Here is a 20,028-nt window from a genome sequence, read left to right on the forward strand (position 1 = left end):
TATTCATAGATCCTGGTAATGCAGTAGAATCATTCTAAGAGTTCTTGACAAGCCAATCAAACTTTTTTGTGGAAATACTATATTAGACACACATTTTTACTCCATGCAGAGTATTTTTAAATATATAAATTAAAAAATAATTAAATAATAATCATAATAAAATAATATTTAAATATCTTAAAACATTTCTGGAGGAGATAAAAATATATGACTTTGTTACTGTCAATACATGAGCCAAAAATCTCTTTATCTGTGTAAATGAATGACTCATTTATTGTATTTTGGATGTGAACCACCTCCAGTGGAGCTGCTCAGTGGTCAGCACATCAGACTGTACTAGAGCCACTAATAACCCTCTCAGAGTGCATGTGATTGCTGTTTTAAGACAGACTTTTCCCTTAATTGATCTGAATTTATAATCATCCCTACCGAACAGAAAAGACAAAGAAAAGAGGATAAGACTGCATCCTTTAAAAAAAATAAAAAAAAGATAATTAGCACTATGAAGCTGGCATCATTATCATCTTTAACACCTCTCTTACCCTCCATCACTCTGCAATCAGCGGTGAGACAGTGAAGTGATTTCAATCAATTAACTCTGGCCTCCAATCTGCAACAGAAAAAAAAAAAAAAAAAAAAAAGAAGATAATTAGAGGGTGTTTCCAGACAGATTTTCACCTTTATCTTTTTTTTTATTTTTTTTTTTTTATGAATTCATGCCCTAAATATTCTCATGAGCCCAAAGAAAGGAGGGTAAACTGGTCCAATGTGCTGGTCCAATGGGCAGCATCACATCCTGTCTGACTGTGGCTGAGAGAAGGAACCAAACACAACAGCAGCAGCAGCACTGGGAGTCTGAGGAGCACACTGGTGCAACTGGGGGCTTTTTTCTTTTAAGTTAATTGATCTGAATTCAAAATCATCCACACCAAACAGAAAAGACAAGGAAAAGAGGATAAGACTGCATCCTTTAAAAAAAAAATTGAGCAGTATATAGCTGGCATCATTATCATCTTTAACACCTCTCTTACCCTCCATCACTCTGCAATCAGCTGATGAGACAGTGAAGTGATTTCAATCAATTAACTCTGGCCTCCAATCTGCAAAAAAAAAAAAAAGAAGATAATTAGAGGGTGTTTCCAGACAGATTTTCACCTTTATCTTTTTTTTTATGAATTCATGCCCTAAATATTCTCATGAGCCCACAGAAAGGAGGGTAAACTGGTCCAATGTGCTGGTCCAATGGGCAGCATCACATCCTGTCTGACTGTGGGTGTAAACTTTAGAGTCGAGGCTGAGAGAAGGAACCACATACAGCAGCAGCACTGGGAGTCTGAGGAGCACACTGGTGCAACTGGGGGATTTTTCTGAAGTTAATGAAGTTGGATTATTTTTTTTTGTGTGTTGTTGAAGACAAGAGAAAGAAAGACTTTAAAGAAACAATGTCTGATGGAATTATTTGGATATTTTTCCTGCTGTGATGTTGTGCAGAAACTTTTCCTGGACCATGTTTTCTCTGCTTCTGGGAGGTTTTCCATGTATGAAGTTTATGTTTTTTCTGCTTCCCCATATAGGCCTCCAATATTTATACCCCTAGCTGGTAATTAACATAATCTTGCATTCCTGTTAATTTCGACGAAAATGAAGGACATTGCCACCCCAAACGCACATTTTTTGGCACTTTCATGAATGCAGCTGTAATCACCCAGAGGGAGCCTCAAGTACTTAAATGGGTCCATCACGAGAAACGAGACAATCAAGCTCCTTTTATGCCTCGAGATCAGCTGCAGTTTCTGCACATTGTCTGTTATGAATAGACCGATCTCCAATTGAGCCTCTTCACTTTGGAGATTTTTTCGATTTTCGATTATACAGCTATTGAAAATTAGGATGCGCCTCTTTTTTTTCCTCTCTCTCCCTCTCTCTTAGCTTTGGTGGCTCGGTTTGCCTTTTTTCTTGATTGCCACATGAAATTGACACTCTGGTTGCCACTTATCAAGCAGCAGCATTTCAATCCAGCGCTAATTGCAGATATATAGTGCCATCCTTTTCTTTTCACTGCGGTTTGATTGCATGGGGAGAAAACAGCACAAGAGGAATGATCGATCATATATAGGTGTTTTTTTTTTTCCTTTTTCTAATTGCATCAAAATTGTCTTTTGTTGCCAGGGTTTAAATGCAGGAGAAACTTGTTATTCGTTGTTTTGGACCGGATATAGTGTGGGTTGTTGGTGCAGAGATGCGTAATGTGCAGAGAAAGCTCCATCTTCTCTCCAAATAGGCAACTTCAAGACACGACAAAATGGTGAGTCATAAAAACATCTGGATCAGTTTGCTTTTGTGCAACCTTTTGATTTCTTTGTGTTTCAATCTGTGAAAGGTTATTTTTGATTCCTCTTCTTCTTCCTGAACTGTGTGCATGTGAGGTTAACCTCTGCAGGACTCTGGATTTGGCTCAGGTTCAGCTTTAGTCTGGCTCCAAAAGGCTGTATGCATGTATGAAGAGGGATGTCGTGGAGAGCAAAAGCCACTAAAACTGAGTTTATCCACTTTAAATTTGCAGATTAGAGTTTAAAGAATGCAACATTTTTAAGATGAGACACATTTTTTTGTGTTATTAAATGTAAATTAAACGCAAAAAGTTGAATTATCATAGCACATGCGTGGAAGTTAATAGTAAAATGTAGCCTATAAATATAAAGAATACAAACAGGATAAAAATAAAGCTGGTATGGAAGTAAAATAAAATGTTTTTTATTACACTGTAAACAATTGCTGTTAATTCACAGCAGGATTTCAACAGCATTAACCTGTTATTGCTAAAAACAGTGCTTTACTGTTAATACCAAAGAAAACCTGTTAAATTATGCTCATAGGCTGATTTTTTAACTGAACTATAATGCATTCTTAAAAAACAGCACTTTACTGCTGATCAACTTTCTAAAGCATCATCAGTAACAGTTTCATGCAGTATTTGTTTAATTCTGGGACCTGATCTGCACATGTGAGGCTTGTACATTGTACATGATTGTAAAATCAGTGAATTAGCTTTATTGTTCTTCACTCACATGTTGTTCTGGTTTGCATTCTGTGCTTGTAGCCAGCTATAGACATACATTTTTGGGAAAAGTGTCAACAAGTCTATTATAGCCTTTTTCCTAACAAGTGCCTTTAATTGTATTTAGTGTGACTATTCCTATGTCTGTAACCTGCTAAGTCTATTAATATATAGGCAAAACATAATGCTTATTAAAATGTATGTAAAAAAATACAACCTAAATAGTGCATTAAAACAAATCAGTAAGATAATGTAAAAGAAAGGTGAAAAACAGCTATATAATGTATCTATAAACAGTAAATTAACTGTAAAATACTGTGAAATTCATAAAAAAACCAGTTCAAACAGTATTTTTCATTAACAGTACAAAGCTGTAAATTTCAGCGACAGTATAATAACGTTATAAAATGTAAATTAAACCCAAAAAGTTGAATTTTCATAGCAAGTGCGTGGAAGTTACTAGAGATAATACGCACAGGATAAAAAATAAAGCTTGTATGGAAGTAAAATACAATTATTTTTGTTAGATATTAGTGTTTTTTTTTCACTGGATCTTCATGTTTGGTCTGAAATATCTCACGGATAATATTTTGGAGTGTAATAATAATAATAATGATAATAATAATAAATCAGCAAGAGACGATGAAATATACTTTATCTTATAAATCTTATATTATATATTATATTATTTATTTTTATATATATTTCTTTGACTCAGTCTAAGTCGGAGGTGAAGAAGGAGACCGGTGAGTCCAGTCCTCCGGAGGCCGCCTGCCTCTGCTCTCCTCCGGCGGCCAAGAACCAGAACCAGTGCGCGAGCTGCGGCATGGACATCCACGACCGGTACCTGCTGAAGGTCAGACATGAATGAGAGGATACATATTTACATATTTACACTCTCTGAAAGAAATAAAACATTAAACATTTAAGTCTCTTAATTTGGTTTATTAGCTTTTCTTTTATTCTTTATTTTTGTCTTTATTTTTAGATTGATCTGAACAAAATACGCACAAAAATAGGCGCACAATAGGCAAATGTGGTGATCATTGTACTCAAGCAGTACAATGCTATTTTTCTCCTAAGGCTTCTTTCTTCCTTTTATTACATCTACTCTACCTATTTTACAAGTGCACATTACCTCTGTTTACATTACATCTATTTTTATATTTTATACTTCTAGTGTAACACTTCTGTTTATATTTATTTATTTATTACATCTACTTTACCTGTTTTATTCGCTTTATAACTGTGTGTGTGTTTTACCTGTTATATGTTTTACCTGCCTCGTTTAGTCTCGTCAAGTATTTGTTTTAAAACACTGATCAGAAGTTGCAACTGTGAATCTCGTTGTATTTAATACAATGACAATAAAGCTTTCTATTCTATTCTATTGTAGATTGATCTGAACAAAATACGCACAAAATAGGTGCAAAATAGGCAAATGTGGTGATCATTTTACTAAAGCATTATAATGATAATTTTCTCCTCAGGCTTCTTTCTTCCTTTTGTTTTTAGAAATAATCTCTAAACTAACAGAGCTGCACATAAAATTAGTTTTAATTTAAAAATAAGAGATATGAGTCTCAGTTTATCGATCACACACTCACTCAGATGTGCATCATTAGTCTGTACATTAAGTGTGATTGTGTTTTATTTGTCCTCTCCTGCAGGTCAACAACCTGAATTGGCACTTGGGCTGTTTGGAGTGTTCCGTCTGCAGAGCGTCTCTGCGCCAACACAACAGCTGCTACGTTAAAAACAAAGAGATCTACTGCAAACTGGATTATTTCAGGTAGAAACTTCTGTTTGGTTCTGAGCTGATTATTTTTTATAAAGCCAACATTTTCTGAAAATTACAATATTTCAGGTTTTTATTTTTAGATTATCAGTGAAGTTAATTTCATCAAATAAAAGCCTAAATGAATGTGAAACGATTTACTTTAATGTGTATTACCATTTAATTCAGTTATGGAGTCATTTAAAAAAATTATATAATTTTAAAATAAATGTTTATTTTTCTAATAGGCCTGAACTAATAATTAACATCTTTTTAATATTGGATTCAATTTAAATTGGTCGATTAATGAAATTAAATTGAGGTTATTCAAACTTTTTTTTTTTTTTTTAAATGTTTATTTACTTTGAATTTATTTCGATTCTTTTTTTCCTGATTGCTTTGTTTCGAAGTGTCGATGTAGTTTATCATGAAAAATAAATTGCCTGTGTATATATGATACTGTATATGGTTAATTCGTGTTAAATTAATTTAACTGCAGATGTCTTGAATAGCATTTGTTGAATATTTGAAAAACAAAGAAAATAACGAATATTATCCTCTAAACAGACAAAAAAAAAAAAAAATCAGAGCGTTTTATTCCTGTTCCCAAAATACTGATATATTATATTTTCTTTTCCTTTTTTTAAAATCTCCCATTGAATCCCCAAATTCTTGTAATCGACCCCCAATGAACAAATGATTTTGATACTTGAAGAGCATCCTTCCTGTTGTTTTTCATAGTAATAAAAAGCCATGCAGACAGATCAAATTTGCATATAAATAACATCATTAAGCATTTCTGGAAACCATAATTGTTTCTATACATGCAGGATTTGATTTCAATGCTTCATACCTCGATCCTGATAAAAGTGTTTTCACAAAATATTTCAGACTTTATCTTCAGAGCTAATTTATAAAACACTTGACCTTTACACCTGGATGGAAAAATAAGGAGTTTCTAGTGAAATTATTATTATTTTATCCAGCTGATAAATTATTGGACATAATTTGGTTTATTTTTCTGGATGTTTTTACAGCTAATCAACTGTTGAACTCAAATATAACTGGATTTGGCTTCGTGACTTTCTCAGTGAAAACATGTTCTGCATAATGAGCCATGATGGGCTTTTGGTCTACAATATCTTATATAATATATCACAGCAAACCACGAACAAAACCGTGTTTTTAAAACCAATCCTCAGACTGTAAAATGACAGATTAATGAACACAACCCTCCAGATTACCAACCGGGCACAGTTGACTATACTGCACTAAACCCCCCACTGCATGTCAATGAGATTTCGTAATTTGATTGATTGCAAATTGGCTTGGTTATTAACTGCATTACTTGCTGATTTTGTGGCCCTGTCTTATAGAGGGAAATGTAGTTATACGTTTAGTTTATATTGGGCTCACATGGTGCATAATCCTTAATAAAGTTGTCTTTAATCAAATTACCACAAACTAGCTGCAGAAACCTCATTCTTTAAGAAGTTGCATGAACCATATTAAGCCTTCCCCCACCCTAAAATAGAGGTTATATGTTCTGCTGTTGCTGCTTTATTAGTTTTACTGTATCTAAATGTACTGTATGTAGTCTCAGTGTGCTGTATAGCTGTAATATGAAGGGGAAAATAAACAAATATTGAATAGGGTTTGGTTGGCAGATACTCAATAGGTCATCTTAATGAGCTCTGTGACTTACAGCCGACCTTCACCTGCCCTTTTCCTGCTTCCTCACAGTAGGTTTGGCACTAAGTGTGCCCAGTGTGGCCGGCAGGTGTACGCCAGTGACTGGGTGCGGCGGGCTCGGGGCAGCGTGTACCACCTGGCCTGCTTCGCCTGCTTCTCCTGCAAGAGGCAGCTGTCCACCGGGGAGGAGTTCGGCCTGGTGGAGGGCAGGGTGCTCTGCCGCAGCCACTACGACATCATGCTGGACAACCTCCGCAGGGCTGCAGAAAACGGTAACAGACGTTATCAAACATGTAGGATCCAGTTTGGATTACCAGCAGAGAGTAAACAGATGAAACAAAATAGTCTGGCAACTCATGAGCTCTAAAGTTTCCTCTCATATATCTTTTTTTTCCACTTTGGATGACAACATGTATCCAGCTCTTTGTTGCAGCCACATTACTCTCTTATTGAGGGAAATATTTAAATACTAAAAACCTTTTTTGTCATTATATCAAATGTAAACTTCTAGATTGCCTTGTGACTTATTTCCAACATGAAATACCAATATTTGATCTTTGTTAAAGGCAAGGTTGGTGAAGATTTTAGAAACATTTTTGTTATATTTGTTGAAATTCTCTTTACATTCCAATCAATAAATCAAATGATCTGACAAAAACTAAATAAAATCCAGTATCTGTGGCTGTCGCAGGACTGTAATAAGCCCGTCTAATCATTTAATTCGGCCCAGCCCGACAGCTGTGAGCACTAACAATAGTATGTGCGTTGTTTACGTTCATAATGATAATTTGGGGGAGTGGCTTTGGAGGAAGGCCTGAAGGGACGGACTGTCAGTGTTTTTGGAGGACTTTTGGAGCTAGTGCTGCTACTTTCATTGCAAAAGAGTTGGCAACACAGGGCTCTGTTTTTTAGTTGGATTATTTTTAAAAATCTAGTGTACTCTTGCTCGTTTCTAAAGATCACAACCCTGCCTTTAACGTCTTGAATTCAAGATACAGATCTGAGGGTCTGAACTGAGGTTGTTCACCCATGAGATTAAATGATGGACCTGCTGCAACATCTGTAACTGAATGTTTTGAGGATTTTAAACAAGTTAAGGAGAAAATAAACTAGAGGACGAGAGGAATATTTCACCCTCAGTTCATCATGTTACAGCTTAAAAAAGCATAAGTCTGTAATGTTGCATAATGATCCTAAAATTCATAATAACCTTATTGTTCATACTGATAATAATAACGGCTCTAGTGGACTCTGCTCTCAGTGAGGAGAACTTGGTGCTATAAATACTTTGGACTGTGCGGTTGTTGGGAGGAAAACATTTTAATTGTGTTACATGGGTCGTTTGGACAAATGTTGTTTTGTGTAATTTCATAATACACTGACTGAAATGTAATTTTTGGGTGAAGTGACAGACGTGTTGTTGTGATCGTGCTTTCTCTTAAAGGCACAGGACTGACTCTGGAGGGAGCGTTGCCCTCGGATCAGGACTGCCAACCAAAACCAGCCAAGAGGGCGCGGACGTCCTTCACTGCTGAGCAACTGCAGGTGTGTGTTTGCAGTCAGTGTGTGCGTTCCAATACACATACTACCATAGTATTTAGTATGCCAGAAAAAGCTTTAGTATGTTCAAATATCCTACTATATCCAGTCGCATTTTGCAGTATGCAAGCCAGCATGCTTTTCTGGCTATTCTGACCCACAGTCCTCTGCACAGCGGATATATGAGCAAGAAGGTCAAAGCTCAAGGTGCAATGTCATGACAAAGTAGTATGTCCCAACTGTAGGCATTCTGCATGCCACAGTATGTACTTTGTAAGGGCAGTTGCCGTATGTACTAAAAGTAAAAAGAAAAAGTATGCGATTTAGAACGCACCCGTAGTATTGCCTGTCGTCTGCATATATGTGTATGTGTGTGTGTGTTCATGACTGTGTGTCCTCGCAGGTGATGCAGTCTCAGTTCGCTCAGGACAACAACCCCGACGCTCAGACTCTACAGAAACTGGCAGAAATGACGGGACTGAGCAGACGAGTCATACAGGTAATAAAACCTAAGATTAGAAACAGTATGACGATATTTTTTAAAGTTATATTAGACCGAGTGAGTCCCTCTTGGGGGTTGAAAGACTTTTAAGGGGTCGTGAGATATTTAATGGGGAAAGAAAGAATAAAAATAATGTACTTATTTTGGACTTTACATCATCAGGCCTCTGAAAAATAAAAAAAACACAGGACTTTCACCCAGGAGACCAGCGTTCGTGTCCCGTGTGAAACCGCAAGTCAAAGTTGAATTATTTGTCACGTAACTTCCGTTCTTTAGTTACGCCACTAAACCTAACCAAGTAGTTTTGTTTCTTAAACCTAAACAAGTCGATATATTCCTAAACCTAACTAAGTAGTTTTATTTTGAAAAGACTGGAGCACAAATTAACAAGTGTGTCATGTGTAGCTAGACATTCGTAGGAAAACGCACAAAAAATATGTTGTTGAAAGTCGCGCCAAGTGTCACGAAAAAAGGGAATTTTATATCTATGTACACGAATCAAATAGATTAAATTTCGCGACTATTTCACGAACTGACGTGAGACTGTGTTGCGATGCTACACATTAGCTCTAGAATATGCAGCTCACATAAAGGTTTTTTGAAGGCTGATGAAGATGCCAGCATTTAATTTAATAAACAGAAGTCCACATTCTTTGAATTTGATTCAAAGTGAGACAAGTTTAATTTTAGGTGTTTCACTCCACACCATAAATCTGCTGATCAAAATCCTGCAACACCACACTGGAATGACTCCTCTGGCACAGACAAACCATCAAATAAACAAATGGGGTCTGCTGAGAGGAAGAACACTCAAACCCTTACTGGCTGCATGTTCTCATCATCTGTATTATTTCACCAGGTTTGGTTTCAGAACTGTCGCGCTCGACACAAAAAGCAGCCGCCTCAGCTCGGCTTCTGTCAGAGCGCTCCGATGTCCCGGATGCCTCCGTCGCTGCCAGACGACATCCACTATTCACCGTTCAGCAGCCCCGACCGACCACATCTACTGGCCCTGCACGGATACCTGGACAGTGAGTTTAAAAGTCTCAGTGCCACTTTGTTGGGTTTGTGTTATTGTTGAACAGAAGAAGAAAAGTTTTAAAATGACATTCACTGCTTTAAATGCTTTGATTACAGTATATTTAATCATCTATTTCCCAACATTTTAACTTCATATTCAGCTGTTCTTTGTAGATACTTGTATACTACTACTTTATACTTCTATTGCACAACATTTCAGATAGATATATTGTCCTTTTTTAACTCCACTACATTTATCTGACAGCTGTAGTTACTAGTTGTTTTGCAGATTAAGATTTTACATTAAAAAACATGAGCTGTTTATAAAATATGATGCACTATTATACATTAAACTACCCAACAGTATATAGAATAGTTCAAATCAGCTCCATGTCGACCAACTACAGCAGTAAAATACTACTTACACATTAACACATCAGTGATAAAATCCAATAACATAAGTATTTCATAGTGCAGTGTTGCTACTTTTTACTAAAGTAAAGGATCTGGATACTTCCTCAACCAGCTGACAATAATGTGTAGTGAGATGCAGGGTGATTCGGGCCTAATGTCCACACTCAGACTCTCAGACTTTGAGGCACGTTCCCGCAAAGTCCGTGAGGGTTTAGGGCCGTCCCACTGTCAAATCACCAAGTCCTCGAGGGCTCTCTCGCTGACATTTTGAGCCCTTTATGAACACTTTCCGTAAATCCACATTCCTGGAGACTTTGCCTGAGGGAATTACCCACAATTCATAGTTTTGTGACGTTGAACACGGGGTTACCAGGGGGAGGCCCAGAGGAAAAAAAAAAAAGGTAAACAAAGAGGACGACACATGGGCGTTCAGCCTGGCAGATTACATTTACACAGATTTAAAATGGTACATAAAAAAATCAACCATTTCTTCTAATTTTGCTAAATTATGCTGATGAGTAAATTGCTTATTTGACATGAAGGCTACGTCTCGTCTCATTAGGCCAGAGCCTGGAAGACGTTCAAATCAGGCAGTTAAAAAACGTAAAATAAAAACCCACAATTGGCATCGTCAAGGTAACGTGCACCGCAAAGTGCTGTCCCATGCTTATTTATACCGTTTCAAGCCCTCGCAGCCTCTCACACTCAACCATTTACCAGGTGACGTCAGGTTCAGGGTTTAAGGCTTAGGGGGGGACATTGGGATTGGACCTTATTCTTGAGGTTCATGATGAAAAGGTTATAGTGCAATAAACAATATACAATTAGAGTATAAATACGGATTAGAAGAAATATGAAGGATTAAAATTCATGAATAAAAAAATACAAATGTTTGCAAATAAATATCCACATTTTGGTTTGGTGTACATGTAGATCAGCACTTTTCAGTACAAAAAAAGTAAAATACACATACGACATATTCTACAGTTTGCCACAGCTGGAAGGCAAAATATACAATAACATTTTGTTTGCACTCGAGTGAAAATATGTAAATGTGCAGGGCCGTGCAAAGGATTTTCCTCGGTTTCTCTTCCTGACGTTTCTTCCTTTTCTTTTCCATTAAAGGATATTTTGGGGGGGAGTTTTTTATTATCTGAATCGACGGTTTAAGGGTGGAGGGTGTCGTATGTGTCATAACCCTTTGAGGCAAATGTTTGATTTGTGATTTTGGGGCTATATAAATAAAAATGGCTTGACTTGAAAGGATTTACAAAGGACAATATGATAAAGTGCTGAAGTTTGAAACTCTGTATTGTAGTTTTAGTTTTATATTGTATAAAATACTGTCTCTGTCTCTATGGCTACACTTTGTATCTCTCATCAGCAGCATTTCCTTGAACTGCATTAACATGCTCACGTTGCTCCACAATCTCATGTTGTCTCTCTCTCGTCTTCTTCGTGCAGCTCATCCCTTCTCCGTCCTCGCCGCCCCGGGCCACTTGACCCACCCGTCCATCTCTTTACCACAGCTTCCCATCAGCCGCTGACCTCCTGCGTCTCCTTTTTCTGCGTCGTCACCACCCCGATGTTGATGTGAAAAAAATCCTTTGGGATGTACTGTCAGTAAATCTGCTCTGTTTGGGAGCCTAATCCCCGCCGGGCATGCAGGACTTCGGCGATCTGTTTTCAATCAGTTGGATTCTTCTTTGCTGTGAGACCGCTGAGTTAAACTCGTCTTTTAAAGACGGCAGACTGTGGAGAAACGTCCCGTCTCCACGCCAACGTGGGAGTTGTTTTATTTTGTTTTGATGCAGAGACGAAGACCACTTTTATTTTATTTTTCCTCTTTTTATGATGGGACACAAAACATTGCATCAGGTCAGGATTGTTTTCCTTTTGTTTACCCACTCATACAAGGTATTTTAATTCTATTGCTGCAATATGAAAACAGGGAGTGTTGTAGCAGTGTTACAGGAAAACCTCAGCATTTTGTTTTTTGTATTGGTGATGAGCACATTTGCAGCTTTACTGTTTGTTGTTGTTGTATTGTTGTCGGAAGACTCTTATTTATTCAGAACAAAACTTCACTTTTAAAAAAAAAAAGCACTTTTAAATGTGTCTTGAAATGAAATAATTCAGTGATTGTACATTGTAAATACTGCCACAGTTTAATAAAAATGTATCAGAGCTGTTATGGAAATGTTTGAGGATCAGGTGGATTTACTCGTGCAGAGAGAGCAAGAGTGTGTGTGTGTGTGTGTGTGTGCGTGTGTGTGTGTGTGTGTATGTGTGTGTGTGGCTGAAAATGTCAAACAGAAATGTGAATGCAGCTCGACATTATCTCAGGGAACTATTTTTACACTAAGAGCCACAAAAATCAGCCTGTCAGAGGCCAAGTACCTGCAGTAACCTATTATTAAGAGCAATATCCTGCAACAAACCTGCACATCATCTTCAATTTACATGCTGTACTTAACAGGAAATATAATCAATCCGACTGTGAAAGCGTGGCCATTGATCGGGCAGCCTGTTGGCTTTTATGAGGCCTTTTTAACACAGATTATCTACAGTTGTTATATTGATTGACAGCACTTAAGGAGCTGCGATGTGAAGAATGAATGGGATACTTTGAGTTAAAGGATATCATTAGATCTGGATTTTCCAAACTGGATCAATGTGCCCTTTTATTTAACCACTAAAGTAAATTCATGAGTGTGCCACGCCTATGCACTTCTAGTTTCACAATGCCGAGAGCAACCGGCAGCCCGGCATTGGATTTTTGAGGCTGGACGAGATATTGATATTTGAGAGTTTAAGAAAATCTGATGATGATGTATCGGCCGGTATAGATTTTTTACATAAACACATAACATATACAAAGGATCCTTTAAATTTGTTTTCTTTTAAAGTCCAGATGAAATGAAAAATGCCTTTTTAAAAGGAACAGTGTGTAACATTTCAGGGCTCTATTAGCAGAGATGTAAGATTATATTCATAACTATGTTTTCATTAGTGTATAATAACCTGAAACTAAGAATTGTTGTGTTTTCGTTAGCTTAGAATGAGTCCTTCATATTTACATAGGGAGCGGGTCCTCTTCACGGAGTCCACCATGTTGCTCCGCCGTGTTTCTACAGTAGCTCAGAACGGACAAACCAAACACTGGCTCTAGAGAGTGCCTTTCACGTTACCTGAAGGCCACCGTAGTTTTCCGAGACACTTGTGAAACTGCGGTAACGTGAGCCACAGTGTGCGAAACCGTGGTACCGCCAGCCAGCGTCTGACTTCCATTACTCCTAAAGTAGTGTTATTATGGTAAGGATGGCCTCTGAGCGAGGCGAACGGCGTTACTACAGTTTTGCACTCGGTGGCTCACGTTACCACAGTCTTCGAAAGGAAGGAGTGAGCGACGGAGGTACTCGGTTGGTTGCAATCTGCAACCACACCACTAGATGCTGCCAAATCCTACACACTGTACCTTTAAACAAACAATGTAGATTATCTTGTACTACAACACACATTTTAAAATCTACCCTTTGAAGAAAAACTTTAAGATTAAACACCTCGGTGCCCACCAGCCGTGGGATATTGTTATAAACCAAACGGCTGGTGAAAATAATCAGATTTAACGTGGAGTGGTTCTCCAGAAAAAAATGGCTAACTGCTAGCTTGTCAGAGAAGACACTTTTTTTGTTTGCAACAGGCTTTCAGGATCTCAAGCATCATTCTGAGAGGATTACTAAAAAAGAAAGCAGCAGGACAACACGGTAAAACTGGACAAACATAACGTTAGCAACCCAAACTGACAGCTCATACAAACAGAGGGTTGAGCAGTAGCTATAACAGAAGGTTGAGGAAAACAGGTGTGTGTTCAGTCGGATTATCACCTTTGTTAAACTGTATGGGCAGCCTGGTCGCACTAAATGGCGTATGAATGACAGTCATTTTGCGTGCAATAATAACGCCGTTCTTGCTTTTGGTGTGTCATTTGTAAGCCAATCTGTACTGACTGTAATGTAAATGCATGTAAATATGCTTAGAGCTAATTACGTAGAATAAAAAGTGAAACAAACACAGTACTTTCAACCAGGAGACCGGCGTTCGAGGCGCTGATGAGTTATTTTGAAGTTGCGTTAATGACGTGTTTACCATACTTCTGTTATGTTGTTTCCGTATGTATTCACGTATTATTTTAAGCCCAACCATGACGTTTTCCTAAGCCTAACTAAGTGGTTGTGTTGCCTAAACTTAACTGCGGACGTTACCATTGTTTTGTTGTGTGGTGTAAAAATGACATGCGAAAAGGCTTTCTCGTGACACGCAGAATGCCCTCGTAATGTCGTGCTATTTATATGCCTTCCCATGAAATCAGGTTGGTGTGAGATAACCCCACATGTCAAAGTCTAAAACTGTGTAATTTTCTGGTTTTGAATCTGTGCTAAGTACTTGTTGCCTCACCATTTCGAGAGAGACACACACCGGGCGAGAGTGGCGGTGCATGGGTCCAACAACACAGGGCATTCATCCAGGAGACAGCTGTAGATGTCCCATGTGTTAAGTTTCACTTTCACTTTACAATAAGCTGTTCGTGTCCCGTGTCCACAACGTCAAGTCACATTATTTTAATAGTAAAATCTTAGTTAGGTTAAAGAAAAAACAACATGGTTGGGGTTTAAATTTACTAAGTGGTTTTGTTGTCTAAACCTAAGCAAGTGTTTTTGTTTAATACACAACATTAAGAACGTGTTTACTGCGACTGAAAAGTGACGCTGAGGGGTCTGACAAAGCCTCAGTGTGTGACGAGTTGGGATGAGAATGCATTGGTTATATTGCTTTGGCCGTTGCTGTCGCCGAGATTATGGCTGTAGCTTTGGTTGTTATGATTATGGCTGTGACACATTAGTTTATAACGGGTGTAACACTAACTACATGCAGGGTTTGTGTGCCTAGTTGGGCTGGATGAATGTTGTATTGAAGTTACTGTACTCTCCCTACATAAAGAACTATTTCTTTAAAGGATTTAGGGGGTATGTTCCCTGATTGTTGCTGCTGTATTTAGTCAAATGTCTGATTAGTTTTGAACACATTTTCTCTGAGGATTTAAAATAAGTGAACACACACACATCTAATCGGAGTGAAAATACAGAAAGAGTGCGATCACATCTGTATTAATTCAGTTTCAACTGACAACGGTGTTTCTCCAGTTGCTTGTGGAGGAGCAGGAATGTCAGAAACACGACAGTCTGACCCAGCGGTGCCTTCACACCGACAGCAGAACTACAACAGATAAAACCACACACACAATGGTTCCCTTATACCACCCAGAGATTTAATTAAAGATGCCCAAACTGGACCAGGTGTATGTCTGTGTCTTTGTATGGGAATGTACTGTATATCTGTGTATGAGGAATAGAAGGAGAGCACCACTTGTAACATAAAAGAAGACTGATGGAGTACTCTCATTCTTTCCTAAACTTTACCTTTAAACAAAACTTTTTTCCCCCAATCAATCACTTTTAATCAATTCAATCCAGGAGGAAACCTGTTCAGGAAAACGATGCTCCTCCTTGAGAAATCTGAGAACAAAAGCTGTCTATATGCTGAGCAGAGATGATTATCAGGCTGACACAGTTTGGGCCACCTGCCAGCACTACACTGTAAAAACGCACATTTCTTCCCCATTAAAGTCCCTCTCAGATACGAGCGCTCGAGGCAGCATTTAGGCATGTCTTCTCTCCATGCACAAGCATCCCCGAGCGTTTAAGCCGCCCCGTTTTGTCATCATGTCATGCGTCCGCCTCGGTGATTGGCAGCTTCAAGTGGTTGCAGATGAAAGCGGGCCCCCCATGCTAATGAATAGGCCCCTGATTGCAGAGCTGCTCGCTCTCTGAATTACAGCGTCGCCCACCTAATGAGCAGATACACTGCAGTGCCCCTCGTCTCTGCGTATTCACATTTCTCTCCTTCACGCTGATGAGCTCTCCCCTGCACAACAGTCAACAAAACCTCTGTGGAAGATTGCAACATGAGCCATCTTCATCAGCGCCCTCCTCCTCCTCCTCCTCAAGTTTATTTCAGACGCTGCCATATGCTTCTAGTTTTTTTTTTTTTTCTCCCCCCTGCTTCACTTGAGGATATTATTTGACTGAGCTGATGATGGCATGCAAAGTATCTGAATGGCTGATGAGCATGATAATGTCTCAGTTTCAACTCTTGAATAAAAGAATTTGGATAATACATTTTAATAATATCTCATGAGATTAATCATGATATCCTACTTTATCACTAAACTGACTATGTAGAGGTAAATATAAGCACAGAAAGGTTACTGTATGACTATTTTAAGAGTAAAATAATCAGCAGGAAACACAAATTATCAGTTATCTTGTCTATGTAGATCATACACAACTTTGCATTTCACCATCTCCTGATGAAATGATGCACTTTAGGGACTCTACAAAAATTATCGGAGTTGGGCTGAGCTGTGTGTTTCACTTTAAAAAACAAAACCAAAGCCCTTCCAAAATCTACCAGCGACATGCAGCCAATAAATTGACAGTAGAAGGCTAGAAATGAGAAGACTGCTTTTGTTCACCTCACTCTGAATCAAAGAACCATTGTTTCAAATATTACTATGAATTGAAGAATAAACTCAAGACATTTAAAGGGATAGTTCGAGTGTTTTGATGTGGGTTGTATGAGGTACTTATCCAAAGTCAGTACAGTCAGCAACAGTAGATGACAGTTTGGAGAAGCAGACAGGAGTTACCACACAGAAGAAAAGCATTGTACTGCTGTGGACGAGGCCGGCAGCAAAACATATTTTTGCCCCCCTAAAAGAGAGGCTCACCTGAAAAATGCTTTATCTAGAATATTTTCATCATTTCATCTTGCCGTCAGACAGCCCTTTTCAACGAGGAACTGAGGCCGTTGCATCCATCTATGCTCTCGCCAAAGCAACCAGACTGCACTAAAAAAAACTGTAATTTTACCTCGCAGAACAGCGGGGGGTTGCTTGTCTACCGCTGCCTTGATCGGTTAGTTTGTTTATGCTACTGTGTTATTTTGGTGAATCCGAACTAACCAAAGTCACAAAATAACACAAACAAACAAACAGATCGAGGCAGCGGTAGACCAGCAACTCCTGTGTTCTGTGAGGTAAAATTACTGTTTTCTTCCAATGAGGTCTGGTTGCTTTGGGCGAGAGCACAGATAACGGTTCCAGTTCCCCGTCGGAAACACTGACTGTATAGCAGTCTCACGGGTAAATATTCTAAATATAATTAAAGTGGTATTGATTTTTTTAGGTGTCTTAAATACGTTTTTCTGCCGGCCCCATCCACAGCAGTAAATTACTTTGCTTCCATGCGATAACTCTTGTCTTGGCTTTTCCAAAACTACTCTCCTGGGGGCGTGCTGACCGTCATATCCTGTAGGTAATACACTGACTATGGATAAGCAACTCATACAACCCCTCTTCAAAATACCCAAACTAGCCCTTTAAGGCAATGTTTACTTTAGTTTTTAGTTGTAAACTTGACTTTTGCATCAGAGAGTGGTAACTTTTGTCGTCTTTTCTCTTGTTTTCCGGTTTGTTCTCAACTAAATAAATGTGGCATCCAACTTCGAAATGCATCACTTTGTTGTTTCTCTCCAACAACAGCTGCTTATTTCTGGAAGCACTTAAAGCATCATATAATTGTAATGTCATCCATCAGCTGTTTGGTGACACGAGAGACAAAACCAGCAATTTGAGCTCCTCTCAGACTAAATGGTGACTGACCACCAGAACTGGACTATCTGAGGCTTCGGAGCAGGACCACGTCAACAAACAACAGTGGGAGGGTTGACACTACATGAGTGAACATATTTAGGTGAAACGTCCTTTCTTTAGGCAAACTGGACCACAATGAATTTACTTTGTGGTTCAGGGTGTTTTGTTTAAATGTGGATATTGCACAGGCCTACCATTTAACTCAGGCTATAAAAGCTCCTCACAACATGAATTCAGTATCACGTTTCCAAACAAAGCCAAAACAAAATGAATTTATTCATCTCCGGACTGCGGGTCGGTACATATAGTGTGCTATAGAAAGTCTGAGATATAAACAAAGGAACGTTCTTTCATGTGTAAACTATGACTCTTACAGTAGCACACGAGAGCAGGACGAGAGCAGGACGAGAGCTGACGAAAAGCAAGGAAATTGCTGAAACATATGATTCACTTCACCCAGGCTGACGGCCAACCGTGCACCATGCAAAAATAAACACGGGACTCCACAGCAGGTTCCCAGAATGTGTTTATTTTGGGGGAGACGACAACGGCGTTTGAAATATCGCAGCACTTCAGTTTGATTTATAAGAAGCTGGAGCAGGATCTAAATCACTCTCCTGAGGCAGGCTGGAGGAAGAAATGCCTGTTTTGCTGCATGTTGGGAACAGATGGTGGCGCTACAGCACACTGGAAGGACTGATTCATACTATTAGGCTTACATAATGTACATAATCTATAAGATAAAGGAAGAAACCCTCTGAAAAGAGCTGCTTTTCAATGTTATTTAGCTTAAGAACAAATATGAACAGTGGTGGAATAAGTATCTTTTAAAAGTAGAATTACTACAAGTAGTATTATTTAAATTTTTTTATTAAGTAAATTTTACTATTGGTATTGAAATATACTTAAAGTGGCAGTAGGCAGTATATTTTTGGCATCATAATGGCAAAAATTCCATAATAACCTTTCAGCATATTGTAATTCAAGTGATCTGAGAGATAACTAGACTTCTGCTCCTCCTCATGGCTCTTTTTTCAGGCTTTAGAAAATGTAGCCCGTGACGGGAGACTCTGACCAATCACAGGTCATTTCATTGAGAGAGCGTTCCTATTGGCTGTGCTCCGGTCATGTGACCGAAACTTGGCGTTCCTTCACCATATTTCACAATGGCTGAACTTTCTCATTTTACAGCTAAACCGTACACTACAAGATGTTTCTGAAAACATTTGAGGAGAGAAATAGGCATTACAGTAACAGAATATTGATTCATATTTGATCAGCGGTGCCTAGTTTGACCGTTTGGTCGGAGTTTGCGAGTGATTGACTGCCGGCTCTCATAGATGGCAGATTGACAGCAGACCTCAGATCAGCTCTTACTGCTTGTTTTCCGCCGTTCTGTGAAATCTTGCAGATGCCGTTAGGATCAGCGGAGGACACCGGAGGACACAGAGGCACATGCTTTTTTTCAGGTTACCTGTTTCATGTACTATGGTCATGATATAGCAACCGTTTTATAAAAATACTTTTTATTTATGAACCTACTGTACAGCATCACTGCACAGGTGGATTTATTTCTCTGTCAGCCCTCTTTATTCTGTAATCTAGTTATCTGTAAATCTTTCTATACAGTCTATAGTATAATGTCATGGTGCAAACACAGATTTGTTTTTATAACTTGAATTTTGAAACTAAGAGTTGTTAACAGCATGCAACGACTCATCTGTACATATTGTGTAGTAAGTTTTATTACCCACAAGGTGGCGGTGCATCCATGCTGCATCCTAATATGGTGGATTAGTTGACAATTATGTGGCAATAATCTCTCACAGAAACACACTTGAGAAGCATAACGTCCATGAGTTCTGTGTTTTCTGCATGTATGTATTTGATTGAAAGAGCTGTTTGCATCGCTACAAACACCTACACAATGTTATGCAATCTAGCACAACAGCAGGAGCTTTTAGAAGACAGGAAATGTACATTGTTCCTTTGTTTGGACTTGATTCAACCTCATTGTTGACAACAGCTGAGCTGAGTTAAGGTATTCATGTTATTGTGTCAGAAGCCGGACACGTGATAACTTCTATATTCAGATTACAATCTGCACAAAAGAAACTTTTTTTACACTGAACAGTCCAAGAATGTAATCAACCAGCTTTCAACCCTGAAACTACATCTCCTCCTTTATTTGCTGTTAAAGTCTCGGTTTGATGGTGTGGATTATCTCAACATTGTGTGCGTAGAGGGCCGGG

At 38.5% G+C, this 20,028-nt stretch overlaps 1 protein-coding gene across 3 annotated transcripts; it reads left to right on the forward strand.

The window, feature by feature from the left end:
* Positions 1-464: 464 nt before the first annotated feature.
* On the forward strand, positions 465-12,196 carry si:ch211-236k19.2 (LIM/homeobox protein Lhx6). 3 transcript variants are annotated; one of them, XM_037779078.1, is made up of 9 exons: positions 465-1,538; positions 2,170-2,305; positions 3,777-3,914; positions 4,729-4,850; positions 6,582-6,799; positions 7,972-8,072; positions 8,470-8,565; positions 9,428-9,599; positions 11,467-12,196. In XM_037779078.1, the coding sequence occupies exons 2-9, from the start codon at positions 2,303-2,305 to the stop codon at positions 11,547-11,549; spliced, it is 933 nt and encodes a 310-aa protein (XP_037635006.1). In that variant the 5' UTR covers positions 465-1,538; positions 2,170-2,302; the 3' UTR covers positions 11,550-12,196. The 3 variants fall into 3 exon arrangements, with proteins under 3 accessions (XP_037635006.1, XP_037635003.1, XP_037635004.1); XM_037779075.1 differs by having other exon boundaries at positions 468-1,538; positions 6,579-6,799; XM_037779076.1 differs by having other exon boundaries at positions 468-2,305; positions 6,579-6,799.
* Positions 12,197-20,028: the final 7,832 nt, after the last annotated feature.

Source organism: Sebastes umbrosus, chromosome 8, assembly GCF_015220745.1.
Source record: "Sebastes umbrosus isolate fSebUmb1 chromosome 8, fSebUmb1.pri, whole genome shotgun sequence".
In the NCBI taxonomy this organism is placed as follows: Eukaryota; Metazoa; Chordata; class Actinopteri; order Perciformes; family Sebastidae; genus Sebastes; species Sebastes umbrosus.